Here is a 17143-nt window from a genome sequence, read left to right on the forward strand (position 1 = left end):
CATCCCCATCGGCCCTCTTTTCCGGGAGCACCGACGCACAGCGCCTGCAGGGGGCGGTGTCGCCCGCAGCGACGCGACGAGCCCCGAGGGGCGGGGCCGGCCCGGCGGGGCCTCAGCGGCGCAGGAGGGGCTTACCGTATTTACCAGAGCGCGGCGGCGCCCGTATGCCTACCGTATTTACCGTAGTTAACGCGCCACTATACGGCCGTGAGCATACCTGTTTAACCCCCCCCCCCCAGAGCAGCAGTGCGGGCGGGGCCGGCCCTGGCCGCTCGCTGCCCTTCGCCGCCAGAGGCTAAGCGAGCCCGCACCCCCTCCCTTCCCGCTCGCTTGGCGGCCTCTCCCCGGACGCGCCGGGTGCCCCCGCCCGCCTTCCGCGGGGGTCTGTACGCCGGTGGGGCGCCGCGGGGCCCTGGCGCGGGTGGGCCGCGGGCGGCTTCCCCGCCTGGCAGCCCCGAGGGCGGCGGGGAGCGGGCGGAGGCGGCCGGACTTCCTCGTCCTCCCGCTCCCCGCCCAGGGGCCGCGCCCGCCCGGCAGGTGAGGCCCCGGCCGGGAGCCAGGCACAGCCCGGGGAGCCGCGGGCCATGGCGTACCGGGAGCTGGTGAGGCGCTGGCACCGGGGCGTGCTGGCGGCCGACGGCGGGGACTGGGAGGCCGCCCTGGACATCTTCGCCAGCATCCCGGAGCCGCCGTCCAGGATCTGTTTCAACGTGGGCTGCGTGCACCTGCTGGCGGGGAGGCCCCAGGAGGCCCTGCGGGTGAGCGGGGCCGCGGGCCCGGCGGCGGGCTGGCTTCGCGGGGCGGGGAAATCCCCAGAGAGGGCCGGGGGGGGGGGGGGGATGCTGGAGGGGGCGGCACGACTTTCCCATTTCGATTTTTGAGGGAATGATGCTGAAACTCACACTAGTTAAAATCCAGCGTTCCTCATCCCGCACGTCCAGCTAATAGCGCGCGTGCGGGTGGTGATGGATGCGGAACAGGGAGCCCTGCGGCCGCCTGCGTCCCCCAACAGTCCTGCACGAGCGGCCGAAAAGAAGCGGCTATGCTGGAAAACTGCTGCCCTTCGGAAAGGGAGAGCAGCTGCCCGCGCTGGTGCAGGCAGGCAAGGCGCCCCGAGGAAAAGCCTTCTCATTACAGCACCTAGCGTGTCTGCACGGCTGGCTGGCTGGCTGTCAGCTGCCCAGCGGGGAGATGCATTTAAGCTGTTTATTAATTAGCCGTAAGAAGAGCTCAGGCTGTGCTGGAGGGGCCGAGGCAGAGCCATGGAGCCCTGGGCAGGGCAATTGCTATAAGGGAGAACAGTGAGCACAGCACAATGGTGCCCGAGAGCCTCTTTTTAGCCCTGATGAGTGAGCATCGACTGGGAAGAATCTCGGTATGCTTCCGCATTGGTCAACCGTTGGTTGTTTATTCTTTCTCTTTGATAGCACGGTAAAGCAGACTGTTAAAGCAAGGTGTGCTGCCGGAGCCGCAGGAGAAGCCAGCCGCCACCTTGCCGAGAGGCGCAGTCGCTCCCTGACCTGCAACATATTTTCACCTCTGCAACACTATCCCTGTCTAGGCAGTACCAGGAAAAGTCCAGGGTTTCAGATTTGACTCGTTATCTACCTACCATCTCTTTGCAATGATAAGTGAAGGAGCACACCTCCTAGCTTTCTCAGAAAGACATTAAGACAGTTTTCCCAGCACAGCGTTACTCTGAAGCATCAGCCACGAGCTGCTACCAGCTCTGCTAATACTTGCCTGTATTTAGCTGGGAAACTGGACCAGAAATATTGACTTGTAGGTGCAGTGTGAAGCCCTTCAGCTATCTCCCTTGCACCCCTTCACGTACTTATCAGAGTTGGCTGCTTCGAACAGCCTTCCCTGTTTGGTCTGGTCCTGCTGCTCCCACTGTCAGGGCAAACTCCGCTCCAGGCAACGCAGTTTTCCAGCATTACAAGATGCTGGACGGCAAATGTATCTCATTTGTTATGTTCAGTCCATTTTCCCAAGGAAGGATAAAAACCTGAAGCTCGGCTCGTACAGAGCCAAGACCCAAAAGGTGGCTGGGAGCTGTTTCCTGCCCCTCAGCCCAGATCACAGCCCTGTGCCTGTCAGTCCAGGGGAGCTGGTCACGAGCCCAGAGACGGCTTCTGCGCCCAGTGCAAGTGCAGCCTGGCTGTGGCTGGCTGGGTGCATACACCCAGGCATTGACAGGAGAGATCCTAGCTGATCCTTGGGATATGTCTGTGTTTTTCTCCTTAGGCATTTGATAAAACCGTTGCGAAGGACAACTCCCTAGCCGTTGGCTTCTTTCAGAGAGGGTTTGTCCATCTGCAGCTGGAAATGTAAGTGAGGCGTGTGTCCATTTCAGTCTTTGGTTTTCTCCTTTTAGTCATACTTTATTCCTAAACCTAAATGATTCTGTGATACTAAAATTCACTTCTTCCAGCAATCTTAAAGAGTTCATAAGGTCCAGTTTGGCCTTGTAAACCGTGTCACAGGTCAGCAAGTCTTATCTCTGATAAGACTGAGAAGGTACGAGCTGCACAACTCCGGGGCCCCAGGGGTGGCTAATATATGACATTACTGTCCCATCCACACAGAGAAAGAAGCTGCTCCTGTATGAGGGGCTGCCAGGAGGTTATGTTGCCATTCAGATTTTCTTTGGGAAAATATAATTGCGCTGCTTGGTGTATCTTCACGTGGTACATGTGACTCTAGCCTTCCTAAAAATGCAGTCTGCCCACAGCATCTGACTCTCTCTCTCTGCTGACAGCGTATTTTGTGGGCCTGATCTCAATCTCACTGATTTAATGTTGGGATTGCTCCACTAGTGTTATGGGATTGATTACTCATTGTTTCCAGGGTTAAATTGCAGTGACATCCTGCTCACAGAGGTGGGTGGAGGATTTTACAGGTCCTTTCTTACCTCTGAAGTTCAGTTATTCTCTTTCCTGTTATTTTTCCCATATTTTCCAGACCTTAATTTCCACAAAATGACTATCTTTATTTCTGGGAGGGAGTTAAAGTGAGCAGTTCTGCACTCACAGATGGCCCATCAAGCAGCTACATGCTCTGTGCCTCTGCCAGCAGAGCTGCAGTCAGGGATAGTGGAGCCCCAGCCGGCACGCTGGAGCTGCTCTGCTCCGCTCCCTGCGCTGTGCCACAGCCGGCAGAAGTGGAGCAAGCCTGCCCAGAGCACACACACTGTGCAGCAGGTCAGGGGCAGCACAGCTGGCAGACCTGCCCCCCACCTGAGGGGGTGACAGCCACCAGCACCCCATGGCTCCTTCCCTCATCAGATGCTGCTCCCACCTACCCACATCCACCTGGGCACCTCCTCTTGGCCATGCTCGCTGGCTCTTGGTCGGGTGACCGCTGCACAGCCCTTCCTCGAACTGTCATTTCACCACTTGCAGCCTCAGTGGGAACCTGTTTTGATTTCAGTTGCATAGCTGGTGTAAATCCAGGCTAATTCCCTTATCCTTAGAGTTTCTCTAAATTTCTGCTCACGTTGCTCTGACCATGCACGTACACTCATCATCAGCAGGGGTTTCCCAGTCCTCGCTTCTCCCCTGAGACGTCTGTTGGGACAAAACTGCCAGCAGCAAGCTGGGCGAGGAGCTCACAGCATTTGTTAATCTCTGTTCTTTACATGTTCTCCTCCTTGGAACTGCGACTCTATTTCAGGTATCAAAACCTACTGTTCATCCCAATCAGTAAAACTGCGCAGATAATCCCAGACACACCATGTTCATTTTGTTCTAACTACCAACAAGGAGAGGACAGGGAATTTTCTGTGGTCAGAAGATGACACGTCTCTGGTGCAGCTCTCCTCATCCAGGCTACGGAGAAGAATACATTTGTTTGCTAGCTCGATTTTTGAACTTCTTAATTAGTCTTCAGCTTTTTTAGTCTCAGTTTTTCCTGTCATCTCTGCATTGTAGGTACGAAGAAGCTCTCTCTGACTATCATATGGCTTTCAATCATCTAAGACAAAATCCCTTCATCGATTACAAGCAGCTGGGGCTGAGGCACATACTCTATGCATGGGAGGTAAGAGTCAACCTGTCTCGGCAGTCCTTCCCTTCTGTTGGGGGTTGTTGTGGTTTAACCTCAGCCGGCAACTGAGCACCACACAGCTGCTCGCTCACTCCCCCCACCCCCGGTGGGATAGGGGAGAGAATCGGAAGAGTAAAAGTGAGAAAACTCATGGGTTGAGATAAGAACAGTTTAATAATTGAAATAAAATAGTAGTAATAATAATAATGATGATAAAATAATATACAAAGTAAGTGATGCACAATGCAATTGCTCACCATCTGCCGACAGATGCCCAGCCAGTCCCCGAGCAGCAGCCCCCCCCCCCAGCCAGCTTTCCCCAGTTTATGTGCTGAGCATGACGTCCCATGGTATGGAATGTCCCTTGGGCCAGTTGGGGTCAGCTGTCCTGGCTGTGCCCCCTCCCAGCTTCTTGTGCACCTCCAGCCTGCTCAGCCGGTAGAGCATGGGAAGCTGAAAAGTCCTTGACTAGTGTAAGCACTGCTCAGCAACAACTAAACCATCGGTGTGTTATCAACATTGTTCTCATCCTAAATCCAAAACACAGCACTGTACCAGCTACTAGGAAGAAAATTAACTCCATCCCAGCCAGAACCGGGACAGGGGTATTCATCAGGTGTTCAGCAGTAGGCATTAGTAACCCAAGAGCTTCTCAAGACAGTACATACTTTCTGCTTGCACTTTTTTTTTTAAAGGAACTTAATCATGAAAATCATAAAACAACGTCATCTCTGAAGAGCTTAGCAAATTACACAGTTTGAAAAGTAAAACTGTCCAGAGCAGACGCACAGGAATTTGTATATTGGGGTTTTTTTTAGCTTATCTATGCATGTAATATTTATGCTTACATGCATGTAAGTTTTGTGAACTCCTCAGCTCTAAAACCTTTAATAGGTTGAAGTATAGACAGATGGGAACAAAATTGGTCTATAATGAAGACTCTAAGAAACTTATGTGCATGAAAGCCTGTCTTTCCAACTGTAGCAATTGGTCTTAACATTACCTCTGTGTTTTACCTTACACACTGGGCTGCAAGCTGTGTTTTGCTTCTGTAACACTTCACTTTGCAGCTCCTACACTGTTACCTGGAGTCAACCTGCCACATCCTGTTCAAAAAAGATCTAAGTCTGAATTGATTGTAAATATTTGGAATGTAAAAGGCTCCTAGAAACTGTACTTTACTGCGAGGGTTCATTTTGTCTTCTGTCCTGAGTCCACACACACAGACTGAAAAGCAGATGCGGGAAAGAGTATTTAATTCTTTACTTCCACAAGAATGAGGAGTCATTGTGTAACTCAAGTCAAGCGTGACCAGAAACCTGTCCTTCAGTCTCGGTCAATTTTTATGCACCTTATACCTGGCAGGAAGAAGCTATCCTTGGCATCTGTGGTATTACCCAAACCTCATTGTTTTTAACGGTTTCAGTGACACAGCACTGCCTTCTCTGAGCTCACACAAACTTAGAAACAATAGGTTCCCCTTTGAAAGGTGCAGGGCTGCAGGAGTGCCCCGAGGCCATCGGGAGGTGGTTGGTACCCTTTCTGGTGTGAACACACAGGCCCTCACTCCACATTGCCAAGACATGCGTGCTCACTGTGCTGGCACTCCGGACTCAGGATCTGCATCCTGATTCGACTGTATCTCGCTCTTACATGTACCTGCAGCTCATTTTTCAAAATACACAAACATAATCCTCCTGCAGAACTGTACCATCAGCTTTCCCCACACATGGCCTCTCATATGCTGCACCTGATCTTCTCAAGGGGAGGAGGTGTGCTGTATGGTTTGAAAATCCAGAAATATTTGCTTCTGAGCTGAGTGAGAACTGCTGCCTTGTCTCTCCAAGAGCGAGCATCTCTGCAGTTCCTGTGGATGTTCAGAATGGCCACTCCCCTCCACCCCCCTAACAGCAGTCTTCTACTGTCATGGTTAAGGAGTGAAGGAAAAGCATCCTGTTAGCTGCACCAGCTTGCATCCAGATGCCACAAAGCAGTTTACAAGCTGATAACCCTATCATATAAGATAGCAACATACCCGACAGTGAGTCTGTTAGGCCACACTTCTGCCTTGTAGGCCAGCAGCTTTCCCATGCACTGACTGTTGGCCAGTGACAAGAAGAGATCTCCCACTCTTAATTCAGCATATAGATCAAGGCTTCCCAACACCCAGTCTGTAATACTCCCACACTTTGCCACTTCACCACTGAACATACTTACATGCTGCTAAAGAGTAACAAGCTACAGCTGACAATTTGCACTTTCACAGCCCCCTACAATATGAAATAGTTTCAGTTAAGTTATTTTGCAGTGAAAGGGAGTCAGGATTACTCTGCACAGCAAAAAATATTACCTAATTGCATACAAAAAGAAACCCATGCAACTTGCCAAGAAAATCTTTACTGGCCTTTCAGGTGCAGGAAGGATAAGATTAAAACTTGCATGGTACTAGAATCTTCATTTGGCGTTCCCCATGCCTCATCTTACCTTGAGCAGAGCTAGCAGCTCTAGCACACCCAGGAATTGGCCTGGAGGCACAGCTTTTATTTCTTTCCACTCTGATTATGAAGTTTTTTCAGCTGTGCTGCTCAGAACGCCTTTCCTGTGGCCAGTGGGGAGTAGATTGGTGCTGCTGCTGTATCTGTGGTGTTTCAGTGCCTGGTCCCTGTTTCTTGGCTGAGTTCAGCAAGTCGTGTTGGGTGTCTGCTCAGTCTCAGCCCTCTGAGTTCTGCTCCCTCCTTGCCCGCTCCAGGTGCTGTACAGCACTGCAGCAGCACAGTGCCGGCTGCAGCAGTGGCAGGAGGCCAGAGTCACCCTAGATAAGGCCGTTGTATGGAGACCTGAAGGAAGAACAGCAATCCTGGACCTGGCCCTTGAGCAGGTGCAGGTAAGACCACCTCTATGAGTTCCTAGGTATGTGCATTGGGCTTAAGTTACGAAATACAAGGTTAAGAATGTGCTAATTGTTGTATGTTTGGGTTTTCCTGTCTACCCACCTGCTTGGTGACCTGGTAACAGAGTCTAAGCCATTTGCATGTGATGCTCTACCAAACTACTGCTTCAACTAATCAAGTAACACCATCACCCCCCTGGTGCTTCACACCACAGAAACACCGTAGTCGAGAATTATGGGATAACGTCTCAGGCTGGAGAGTTTACTTTCTAGTCCCTGCTGTTCAGGAGCTTAGTTCTATTCATACGTGTACTGTAAAACAAGTTGCCTTATGCAGTGTTTAAGTGCAGAACCCCTACAAGTGCAGATTTGGAGGGTCTCCCTTTTCATGATGCTGGCTGACTTTTTTGAGTCCCTTTGGCCTCAGTGACAATTGGTGGCAGCTCAGATATTAACAACAATCACATTTAGAGCTTAAGTAGAGTGTAAAAGTCTTTCCAGGGTTGGTTCTAAATAATAGTTTCTTGTTAGACTCTTTTATGACCAGGAACAACTTGCAGATCTCCGATTTACTCTTCCTGGAGGGTTCATTGTTTTGCTACCTCCGTACTTCCTTATCTTATTTGTATCCCTTCTAAGGGATGATCACGTTTTTTAAACCTGATCATCTCTTCTAGCATCATGTTTGTGCTTTACATGTGTATTATTTATATTTGCTATCAGCATGTTACTCAGTGGTTGAACAGAGGAGAAAAAAAACAGCATTTGATGTCACATAGAAAAACTGCTTAGAGGTTTGTTTAATAAACCTTACTCCACTGCCCTCCCTTCCCATGCCAACAGGGTTAGTCTTTGACTCAACACTGGGTAGTGGCTGCTGAGCTCTTAGTTTGCATGTCATTTTTCAAGTTCACAGCCATAATTTTTGCCCCAATGTCTTCCTGGAGCTGATCTTGCACACCTCGGGAAGCTATACTTGCTTTTCCCTGCTGTTATATTTCATTTAATATTAATTGATGGCTTTTCCCTTATCTGCTTTCCCTGCCCTAGGACCATCTGTTTTTGGAGCCCATGCAGGTTCCTCTTGGGGAATTTTTCAGACCACGAAAGAAGGAAGTTGAACAGCTGGATTCAAAAGATTTCCTGGGTAAACCCAAGGTAATAGGCATGTGTTCGTTAAGATTAACAGCAAGCAGATTAAAATCCCACCTTCTGACATCTCCAGAGGGCATTACTGTTGGCCGCTCCACTGGTGGAGACCCAAGAGCAGGATTGTCAGGGCTTGCAGCCAGTCAAGGCATCTGGGATACAGAAGCTGAAATTTGTAAGGATTGCCACCTCTTCTATCAAAACTGCACTTTGGTGCTAAAAAACCCTTCCCAATCTTGGTCACTTCAAACTCTGAGAAAGCTGAGCAGGTACTCGGGGAACCCTGTGGTTGTCCTTTTGCTGACAACGACATTTTCAAGAGGAGCACATTCCTCCAGCGCACTCCTACTCACTGCTGCATTCCCGGTGGGACAGGCAGGCAATTGGGAGACAAATGCTTTGGCACGTCCTTTAACGCAAGTCAGCAGAGAATTTCTCTGATCCCTTCTGTGACCCATGCAGTCAGCAGAAGTGCCACAGGCCAGAGAGCTCTGACACGAATAAAGGGAAGGGAAAGTAATTCATTCATGTACTTTTAAAGAAATGTTGGAAAGACTAAAAACACAGGGACAACAACAGTTGAAGCTCTTCTGGGAATCCAGCTCTGCTTTTTCCACTATGTGCATGGCTCTACTTTATGTCTGACTTTAGGACGTCAGAAGGAAATGGGTCTGAGTAGATAACCTTGCATGAAGTTTGAGAGTCTCTTCATCTAGCCTGGATTCAGTCATTACTTTGTCCTCCGACAGGTGATCTCGTCCATCATTCCCAATGACGAGTACATTGGCTTCGAGCCTCTCAGGCCTCAGGTGAGCGGGACATAGCTGTGAAAGGAGGAATGGAGCTGTCATGGAGCTCCAGGTAGGGCCTCAGATCCTAACACCATCAGGGCAAGAACATATTATTGAAAAAAACAGTGCAATATCAGACTAGATCCACAGGGCCTTTCAAAGCCAGGTGGTGGGCTTCAGCACTGGCTGGAAGGGACTCAGTGATGTGATTCTCCAGCCCTTTGAAGATGCATTTTTGTCTCTTCACCATGTCAAAACAGCTATGCTCAACACGCGTTTGCTCAGCACTTTAGTAAATTTGTCAGCAGAAGCAGGGCTGGCTTGCACTGTAATAGGAGTTTCTTAGAACCAAGGGTAGGGGAAAAGATTTTGTTACTCGCCTCCTGATGGGATGAAGAGGGAGGGGGAGAAATAGAAGGTACATCCCGGTAAGGTGTGGAGCAGCAGATTTCTATCTGGGTGCTGTGGTGTGACAAATGTGGTCAAAAGTAAAGACAAAATGCCACAGTGTGGTATTCAGAGGGGCAGTAAATAAGGTGGCACTGTTGCTATATGCGGCACTGTTATAAATAGATGATGTTGTTTCCCCCACAGAAACAGGGCTTTTATGAACCCAGTGTTGATGCTCTGCGGTAAGTGTTCAGTTCTACCCTGGTCTAACTCTTCTCTCGCTATTTCAGTTCAGAAGGTCATGTTTTGCTCTCTGTCTTTGTCTGAAGACTCTGTGGGATCCACACCCACTTCTCACCAAGGGTGGAGTGAATGACAAACGTGCAAAGGCTTGTGCGGCTGCAAAGACACTGCCGTTCAGTAGCACCTGTCATGCAAGAATCTCAGGGCAGTGTGCAGGAGTTGAATCAACAGCCTTGGGAGACAGGCATGGGTCATGCCATGGCTGAGGAATGGAAGCAGAGAGAGGTTGTGGGACCTGCCCCTGGTCCGTGGCAGAGGATGCTCAGCTCTCCCATCCTAGTTCCCAGGACAAGGCCTCCAAATACTCACTCCCAGCCATGCTGTGTTGAGCCAAAATCAGCCGTGGTTCAAAAAACATGAAAATCATTTGTTTTGGTAATATTGTACCAACAGTACTTCAGGGCTGAGTTTAATAATTGTTTTGATATGGAAGATGTTTATTAGTATAATGAAAACGGGCAGTTGCATTTGGGAAATCCGTGTTTTCCAAGCTCCTTTTGTTCCCAGTTGGACCAAAGAGTAGCAATGGAAATCATAATTTCCCAGCACCTGAAACTTCTGGCACGTGCCAGTTTGGAATGGTGCAGTGTTCTGGGTCAAAGCCATCCAGCACCAGAACTCCAGGGTTAGTAAAGATGCTCTTATTCCTTCTTTCCAGAGACAGTCAGTCAGGCTACTATCAAGTTTTGTCCCATTATTACCCTGAGAACTCGGAGGAATTGGCAGTGAAAGCCAGCAGTTTGGTCTTTGTGCTGACGAGAGGAGCGGATGGCTGGGCTACAGCCATACACGATGGACAGGTAAGGAAAACGGGTGGGCTTTCCAGCCCAGCCTCACCAGCAGAGACCACAGCCCTGCCTGTGAACAGGAGTTTGCTGCAACCCTCTGAGGACATTCCCTGGGGACCCAGCTGTAGCACTGCAGAGCAGAGGATGAGTTCAGGAGCTCATTTCCACAGACCAGTTGCTAACCATAGATTTCTCTGACACTTGGCTCCCACCAGCTTCTGCCCCTCACCTCTAGCTCCACAAGGGCATCTTTTTGGGCACTTGTGCTCTCCACCATACAGGATCCTATTGTGGAATCGTGTAGGAGAACAGACCTCACCAAGGACCACTATTTAGAGCAGGATTTGTCACCTGAGAGCTCTAATGGAGCTGAGGAAACAGGTCGGTCCTTACCTGGTGTGTAGTGCCTCTGTTAAATTAACTTCAGGAAGGTTTTGGCAGGGTTTCAGCTGTGCAGGCGGGTTTTATAAAGGGCTCTAGAGAAGACCTAAGGAATTAAAGCCCAGCAAATCTGACATCTTTCCGCAGACTAGGGAACTATAGTGTAAACAGATTGAATAGAAACAGATAAATTTGACAACATGGAAAATCTTTTGTTGACAGAAGCCATTTCTCACGTGTCTACTTAAGTTCTTTGAAAGAGCCAGTGCGTACCTGGATTAGATTGAGCAAGTGAATGTATTATCTGCCTGTATTTCCCAAAAAAGTAAAAAGATTCTTCACAAGACTACTAAAAAACCTGAGCTGTTTGAGCAAGAGAGGCAGTGCTCTGAGGACTGGTAACAGGTTAAAATACAGAAATAAAGGGTGGACATAAATGAACAGGTTTTTCTTTCTTTCTTTTTTTTAAAGAAAGGATGTCCCCACAGAGAATCTGCTGTGACCTAAGCATTTAGCATATTCCTAAGTGATATAGTAATAGGGGTAGTGATATAGTGCTTCTTAAGATGACCATGTTTCATGACAGACAATCAAACCATTCAGCATAGCCTGAAGCACCTGGAGCTAACAGTGAACAATTACAGAAGTATTTGAATGTGCTGGTTGACTGCTCAGTGAAGTGTCAGATGAAATTCAAAGTCAAAAAAAGTAAAATAATAGACACTGGGGGGAAAAAAAAGCATAATTACTCACAATGTTCAGTTGAAATTAATGGCTCTGTAGCAGTGATTGTCAGAAGACACAGAAATGCTGCTGGACTCGTATCCCTCAACATCCTTGCTGCTCTCTTCCTAAGCATCCGTTTTAGGAGCAGGGTGTTGGGTTTCGTGGGTGTTTGGTCTCTTACATCGCAGCTACTCAATTAGCACCACTGCTTTCAGCAGAAAAAGATACAAAAGGACCTTTGGATTTTGTTCCGCAATTTCTGAGCACAAACCACATGGGCTACCATACCCGACCCTGGGCCCTCCATGGGCACATTCATGTTGCAGTAGGGTGAGCAGGCAGTGGTGTTTTGCAAGGGCAGAAGCAGTGCAGAGTAGGGCTAGCAGAAGATGGGGCTGGGTGGGCTGGGGCTGCATGTGCCACAGCAGCAGCTCCTGTCTCACCCTGCTCTGCTTTGTGTCCCGCAGAAGCTGCGCATACCGAGCTCTCTCCTGGAGCCTGCCTCAAAGATGGATAAATGGGTGAGCTGACAACCTTGCAACCAGGGGTGAGGAAGGAACCAAGAAATACATTTGGGACATTTGTTTGTAAGATTATCACAGGGTAGAACGACGGTGTAAGAGAAACATAGTGTTTCAGCTCAGACACCTTGAGTGAAGACCGAGCGCTCTTGAACAACAGAAGCATTAAGAGCAGGAAAAATGCTTATTTTTTTTCTGTACATTGAATCTCTTTACAGCAAAATCTGGGGGCTTGGACACATATCCAAGCCACAGTGGCTTGCATCACAGGCTGGTCTAGGTGGTGTTGTCTCTTACTTGCCGTGGGCTGATGGAGCACACAAAGATGAGCGGCTGCCACAGCTCTCCTGACCCACTGTAACTTGTTGAGCCACTGGAACACAATGATGAGTTTGAGGGCTCGAGGCATGTATTTGTGCAGCCTGCTCCTGTGATGTCTGCAGCCGCTAGATGTAGCACAGAAGCGGGTGAGAAGTGCTTACATGTTCTAGTTCACCAGCAGAGCGAGAGCAGGTTAATCTCCTGCAGTGGGATAGTAATATCGTAAACAGGCACCGCTTTTTGCTTTGAGGCCATGCGCCTAAGCCCTAAACCCTCACCTTTGACTTAGGAATACTTCATTCATCTCCCATCTCCACCACAGGCATATCCACATATGATCCAAATAAATAATTTTCCATCTCAACCCAATGCGGAAAGGTGCAACTCAGTCCCCTATTTGCTGTGAGAGATTTTTGAAGCACATGGTTGTTCTGATGTTGCTATGATTTCCCACCCCCCTGCTCCGTGTGGGGACCTCTATATATCTATATATATATCCCTGGCCATAGCACACGCTTGGGCATTTGCTCCATGGATGTCTCATGGTGAACCAGCCCAAGTTCCCAGGTGAGCTGGCAGATGGTGAGGAGCGCCCTCAGCGCAGCGTGAGCAACCTCCTTCTGCTCCAGCACCAACCCAGCAAGGGGCAGGAGGCCAAGGAAGTGTCCCACCAAACCTCTCATCACCCCTGCTATGCACGAGAGTTGCAGAGGCCATTGAGAGCCTGAGTGCTCCGCCTCATCCAGCCAGTTAATGAACTGGTCTCCCTGGGTTTCTCTCTGGGGTTACACCCAGAAATTTATAACTGGCTGCAGCCTCTCTCGTGCACACCAGCCCTGCCCAGTCTCCGGTGTCTTCTGCTCACTCCTTTCTGATGTTGTTCTGTTGCAGAAGATCAGCAATGGGATTCCCCTCCCTCCTGCCCAGGTGCCTCCCAGCCCGCTCCATGTGAAGCAGAAACCAGGTAGTCCCCCGGGCCAGGGACCTCAGTGGGTGTTATGTGAAGCTGTGCCCAAACCCCCCTGCTTTAGGGGTGCATGGGGAGGCTGGGTGCCCACTGCAGCCGTGGCTGCCTGTGTGCTAGCAGGTTGCAGAAGAGCTGCCGGGGGCCTGTGTAGACTGCAGGCGCTGTTTCTCTGCTCTTGTTTTGTTCTGCAGAATCTTCTGGGGAAGAAAATGCCTCTGCAAATGATGCTGGTGCCCAAATGGACATCAAGGTAAGGTGTTTCACAAGCCGAAGCTGGCACAGCCTCAAGAGATCAAGGCTGTGAAGAGTGCAAGATTACTGGCCAGAACCTCCAAAATTCCTGAGCTCTCCCAAAATCATTGGAAAAAACTCTTCCTCTGCTCATTTTCCCATTCCAAAGAGAGGCTTCCATATGGTCTTTCCTCCACCACTCCCAAGTTTGTGACCATACAATTTTGTGAGGCAGCCCAAGGTTGAGGCTTACCAGCGCAGTGCCCTTTGCAACCTCCGAGGAGCCAAGAGCTCCAGACACAGCAATGTTCTCAGGCACGCACTTTGCAGCCCATTTTGCAAGAGAGCTGTCTTTGAACTACCTGCTGTCCCTTTCCCCCTCCTCTGTGTGGCATTTTCTGTCCCTGTCAGTCTGGGTACCACAATTCATTCATATTTGCGTTCTTCTGGGATGATGTCCTCTGATGCACCTCCACGTCATTACCAACCACTGTGTGTGATGGAGCTGGAATCGCTCCTGTGTCCGCTTGGGGAGAGCACCTCTCTGGCAGTGCCAGCTGCAGATCAGCTCTGCTCCCTTTGTCTTTGCCACCCCTCTTTGTAGGGCTTCTGGAATAATTTTTTGTCAGCTGTACTTCAGACAGAAGGCAGGAGAACATGGGGACTTGGCTGCACCTCTCCAGCTGGCTGGGAGGATTGGGGCCCTGCTTCTATAGGTTTGGGAGGTACCTGTACAGTTGGACCCAGAAACAGGCTTCCTGGGTCATGGGAGGAACATTTGACCCCAGCCTTTGAATTTGTAGTTCCCTCTCTGAAATTCAGATCTGCATTTTGGTGGTGCGCTACCGTTACGTGGTACCACTGAGATGAAGGTGGTACCTCTCTTGATATGAGAGTCCCGAATAACCAGACTGTCCACGGTGCCACATCTCTCAGCAGATCCCACCGACCTGCGGAGAAGCTTCATCCAGCACGGACAGACCTGTTGTGCTGAGAGTGTGTTGTGAGTGCACTGTGGTGGTGAGGGCAGGCGAGGTACCGTCTCTGCTGGACCTGCGGGCTCTGCTGAGGGAGCGGTTCGGCCAGCAGGCAGAGCGAGGGAAGCTGAGGTACGCTGCAGTACAGCCGGGCCCTCCGGCACTCTTGGTGCATGAGCGTGCGTGACAGGGCAGCAGCAGCCGTTCCCCCGAGGATACAGACCTGCGTGTTCCCCCGTATCCTGGGAACATTTAATTGGGGTCAAAGCACTCTAGCAGAGGTTCAGCAAAGATGTGAGCACACAACCTTCCTTGCAGGGCTAACCTTACCATGGCTTTTGGTTTTGAGAACAGGCCCAAAGGGTCTTTCCCAGGAAACTGTACCATGGTCAAGAAATGGGGGAACAGAAGGAAAATTCTGTGCAGATGCAGCTGCTGTATATTGGATTTTCTCCCACTCAGCTCAGCCTTTGAGATACACTAGGATCAATGCAGAGTACTTTGGGAGTTGGTCCTGGGATGAGGTCTCCCTGACTGTGACACCCCTGGGGGCACACAGTCAGTGTAGTCAGGAGTGTTTAGGATCTTCCCCTCAAGTAAGTGTGTGAGGAGGTGACAGTGTCACTCCCTGACAGTGCCGTTTCTGCCCACTGAGCACGCAGGGTGGCCCCATGTCATTGTGCAAGGTGACAAGCTCAGAGCTGGCTTACAGAGGGGACTTTGGAGACTGAAGATGTTAGAGTGCTAGGCTTGCCTCAAAGTTTGGCTTTAAGTGAGATGATTTGAGCCGTGTTAATGAACCCTTGCAGCTACAGGCATTCGGATGGCAAAGAACTGGGTGCAGTTTTGGGAGAGGAGGATCTAGGGAAGATGTGGCAGCAGCTGACAGATGGCAGGCTGACACTTTGCTGCCAGGTACGTGGGCTGTGACAAGCTTCTCTGCTGTGCTGGACTCAAATCTCTGCTTTGCCTTGCAACCTCCATGCTGACTTTCTCCTGTAGGACTCAGACGCCCACTCGGGCAGACCCGTCCTCTACCGGATGCTGGCTCAGCACTCTTACCTTGCACAGGGACCGGGGGACCTGGAGTTCAGCAAGGGAGACGTGCTGGATATTCTCTCTGAAGGTAGCTCTCCAGTTCTGTCTGCAGGCTGTACTGGGGCAGGCTTTTGGAGTCTGCTCCAGGAGGGACTGGGGAATAGATGGCTTCTCCAGTGCTGTCTCAGGCTCATACTCTCAGGAGGTACAGGCTTGCACTGGGTTTTGCCCAGAGTTAAATTCCAGCCATGAAAACTCTCGCTAACCCCACTCACATGGGCCAGGGCTCATCCTGCTCCTTTATGTTTTCCCAGTGAATGAGGACTGGCTCGAAGGACGCTGCAATGGCAAGACTGGCATCTTCCCCAAATGCTTTGCAACCCAGACCAGTTGTGGTGCTGCCTTCCTATAGCAAACAGGAGCTTTTTCCTGCCTGACTGCACTGTCTGCCAGTGGTGGAAGACACCAGTTCCAGCTCATTCGGGCCACAGCCAGCACAGCCAGGAGCTCTGCTGAACCTGGACAGGAGATGTCCCCCACCCACAGATCCCATGGGGTCAGTTCCAGCGGTCCGGCAGCATTTGCTACAGCCTGTTCCCAGACGTGGCACTTTTACCTCTGTGCTTACACTGCCAAAGATGTGCCTGCGCAGGGCAGAGAGAAGGGGGAGGGATCTGGTGTTTGGCTATGGGAAACGTCCATGTGGCAACTCAGATCGCAGGCTCAGACTGCTGGGCGGGAAGAGGTTCCTCTGGATGGAGGTCTTCACCCCCTCTCCCTCGTTGCTCAGGTTCAGGCTGGGAAGGCTGAGCCTCACTCTAATGAAGCCAAGGGTAGCCATCTGCGAGCAGGAGGCAGAGCCCAGTTCCCCAAGCCCTTGGACCACATATCCTTATCTCCACCAGACAGAGAGATGCTGCTCATTTGGAAGGCTTTTGTAACCAGTGTGCAGTGGGGTATATGGGATAACACCTTGGGTTAGGACCACTATCATCTTCTAGAGCAAATACCCCATGTATCTGCCAGAGCCAAAGGGCTCTGAGCATTTCTCAGCCCAGATGCCCTTGGTTCTTTTCTTAAGCTCTTAAGTCCTGCCTGGACTGCTTCATGCTGTGTGGGCAGGGGTCTTGGAGCACAGAGGAGAGGTAGTTGTGGAAACACCCCTGCTCAGACCAGCCCTGGGCTTTGGCAGAGCCTTGGAGGGGCTGGGGAGAGGGCTGGCTGGGCAGTGCGGCACTGGGCTGGTGGCTGGAGCTGGAAGGACTGAAATGACTGTCCAGTTCTTGCAGCTGAGCTCTGCTGGTCTCTGCTGATCTAAATAAAACACTCTAGTGCCTGGAGCTGGAACCTGCTATGGATTTGGTTTCTGACAAAGCTGGGCTATGTAACTTGAATATAAAATAAACCCTGAGCCAGAGCTGGCAGCTCTTAAATCAACTTCCACTTGTATTTTTCTGCTGAGATATGCCAGTAAATATTTCTAAAGACAGCTGACAGTGTATTTGGGAAGATATTCTGTCACATCCTACAAAATCTTGCATATCTTGCACAGGGCAAGATACAGATAAGGTCACCCCTCTCCTCAGAGTTTAGGTGGCCACCACTGCTCGCCATCACCAATTG

General features: G+C 50.4%; 2 protein-coding genes across 12 annotated transcripts in view; one reads left to right on the forward strand and one right to left on the reverse strand.

Annotated features, from left to right (window-relative positions):
* The window catches only part of EXD3 (exonuclease 3'-5' domain containing 3), a 298686-nt gene extending 298023 nt beyond the window's left edge, over positions 1 to 663 (reverse strand). For all 10 annotated transcript variants that reach the window (XM_076355652.1, XM_076355651.1, XM_076355658.1 and 7 more), the window contains exon 1: positions 594 to 663. The gene's annotated coding sequence lies outside the window, so the exon portion shown is untranslated. The remainder of the gene's footprint in view (positions 1 to 593) is intronic.
* On the forward strand, positions 498 to 16953 carry NOXA1 (NADPH oxidase activator 1). 2 transcript variants are annotated; one of them, XM_076355660.1, is made up of 15 exons: positions 498 to 758; positions 2248 to 2330; positions 3933 to 4041; positions 6797 to 6931; positions 7988 to 8095; positions 8836 to 8895; positions 9472 to 9509; positions 10229 to 10370; positions 11933 to 11986; positions 13199 to 13271; positions 13466 to 13524; positions 14442 to 14614; positions 15292 to 15397; positions 15485 to 15608; positions 15835 to 16953. In XM_076355660.1, the coding sequence occupies exons 1-15, from the start codon at positions 585 to 587 to the stop codon at positions 15930 to 15932; spliced, it is 1536 nt and encodes a 511-aa protein (XP_076211775.1). In that variant the 5' UTR covers positions 498 to 584; the 3' UTR covers positions 15933 to 16953. The 2 variants fall into 2 exon arrangements, with proteins under 2 accessions (XP_076211775.1, XP_076211776.1); XM_076355661.1 differs by having other exon boundaries at positions 14445 to 14614.
* Positions 16954 to 17143: the final 190 nt, after the last annotated feature.

The sequence above is a fragment of the Aptenodytes patagonicus genome, chromosome 18 (genome assembly GCF_965638725.1).
Source record: "Aptenodytes patagonicus chromosome 18, bAptPat1.pri.cur, whole genome shotgun sequence".
Taxonomy (NCBI): domain Eukaryota; kingdom Metazoa; phylum Chordata; class Aves; order Sphenisciformes; family Spheniscidae; genus Aptenodytes; species Aptenodytes patagonicus.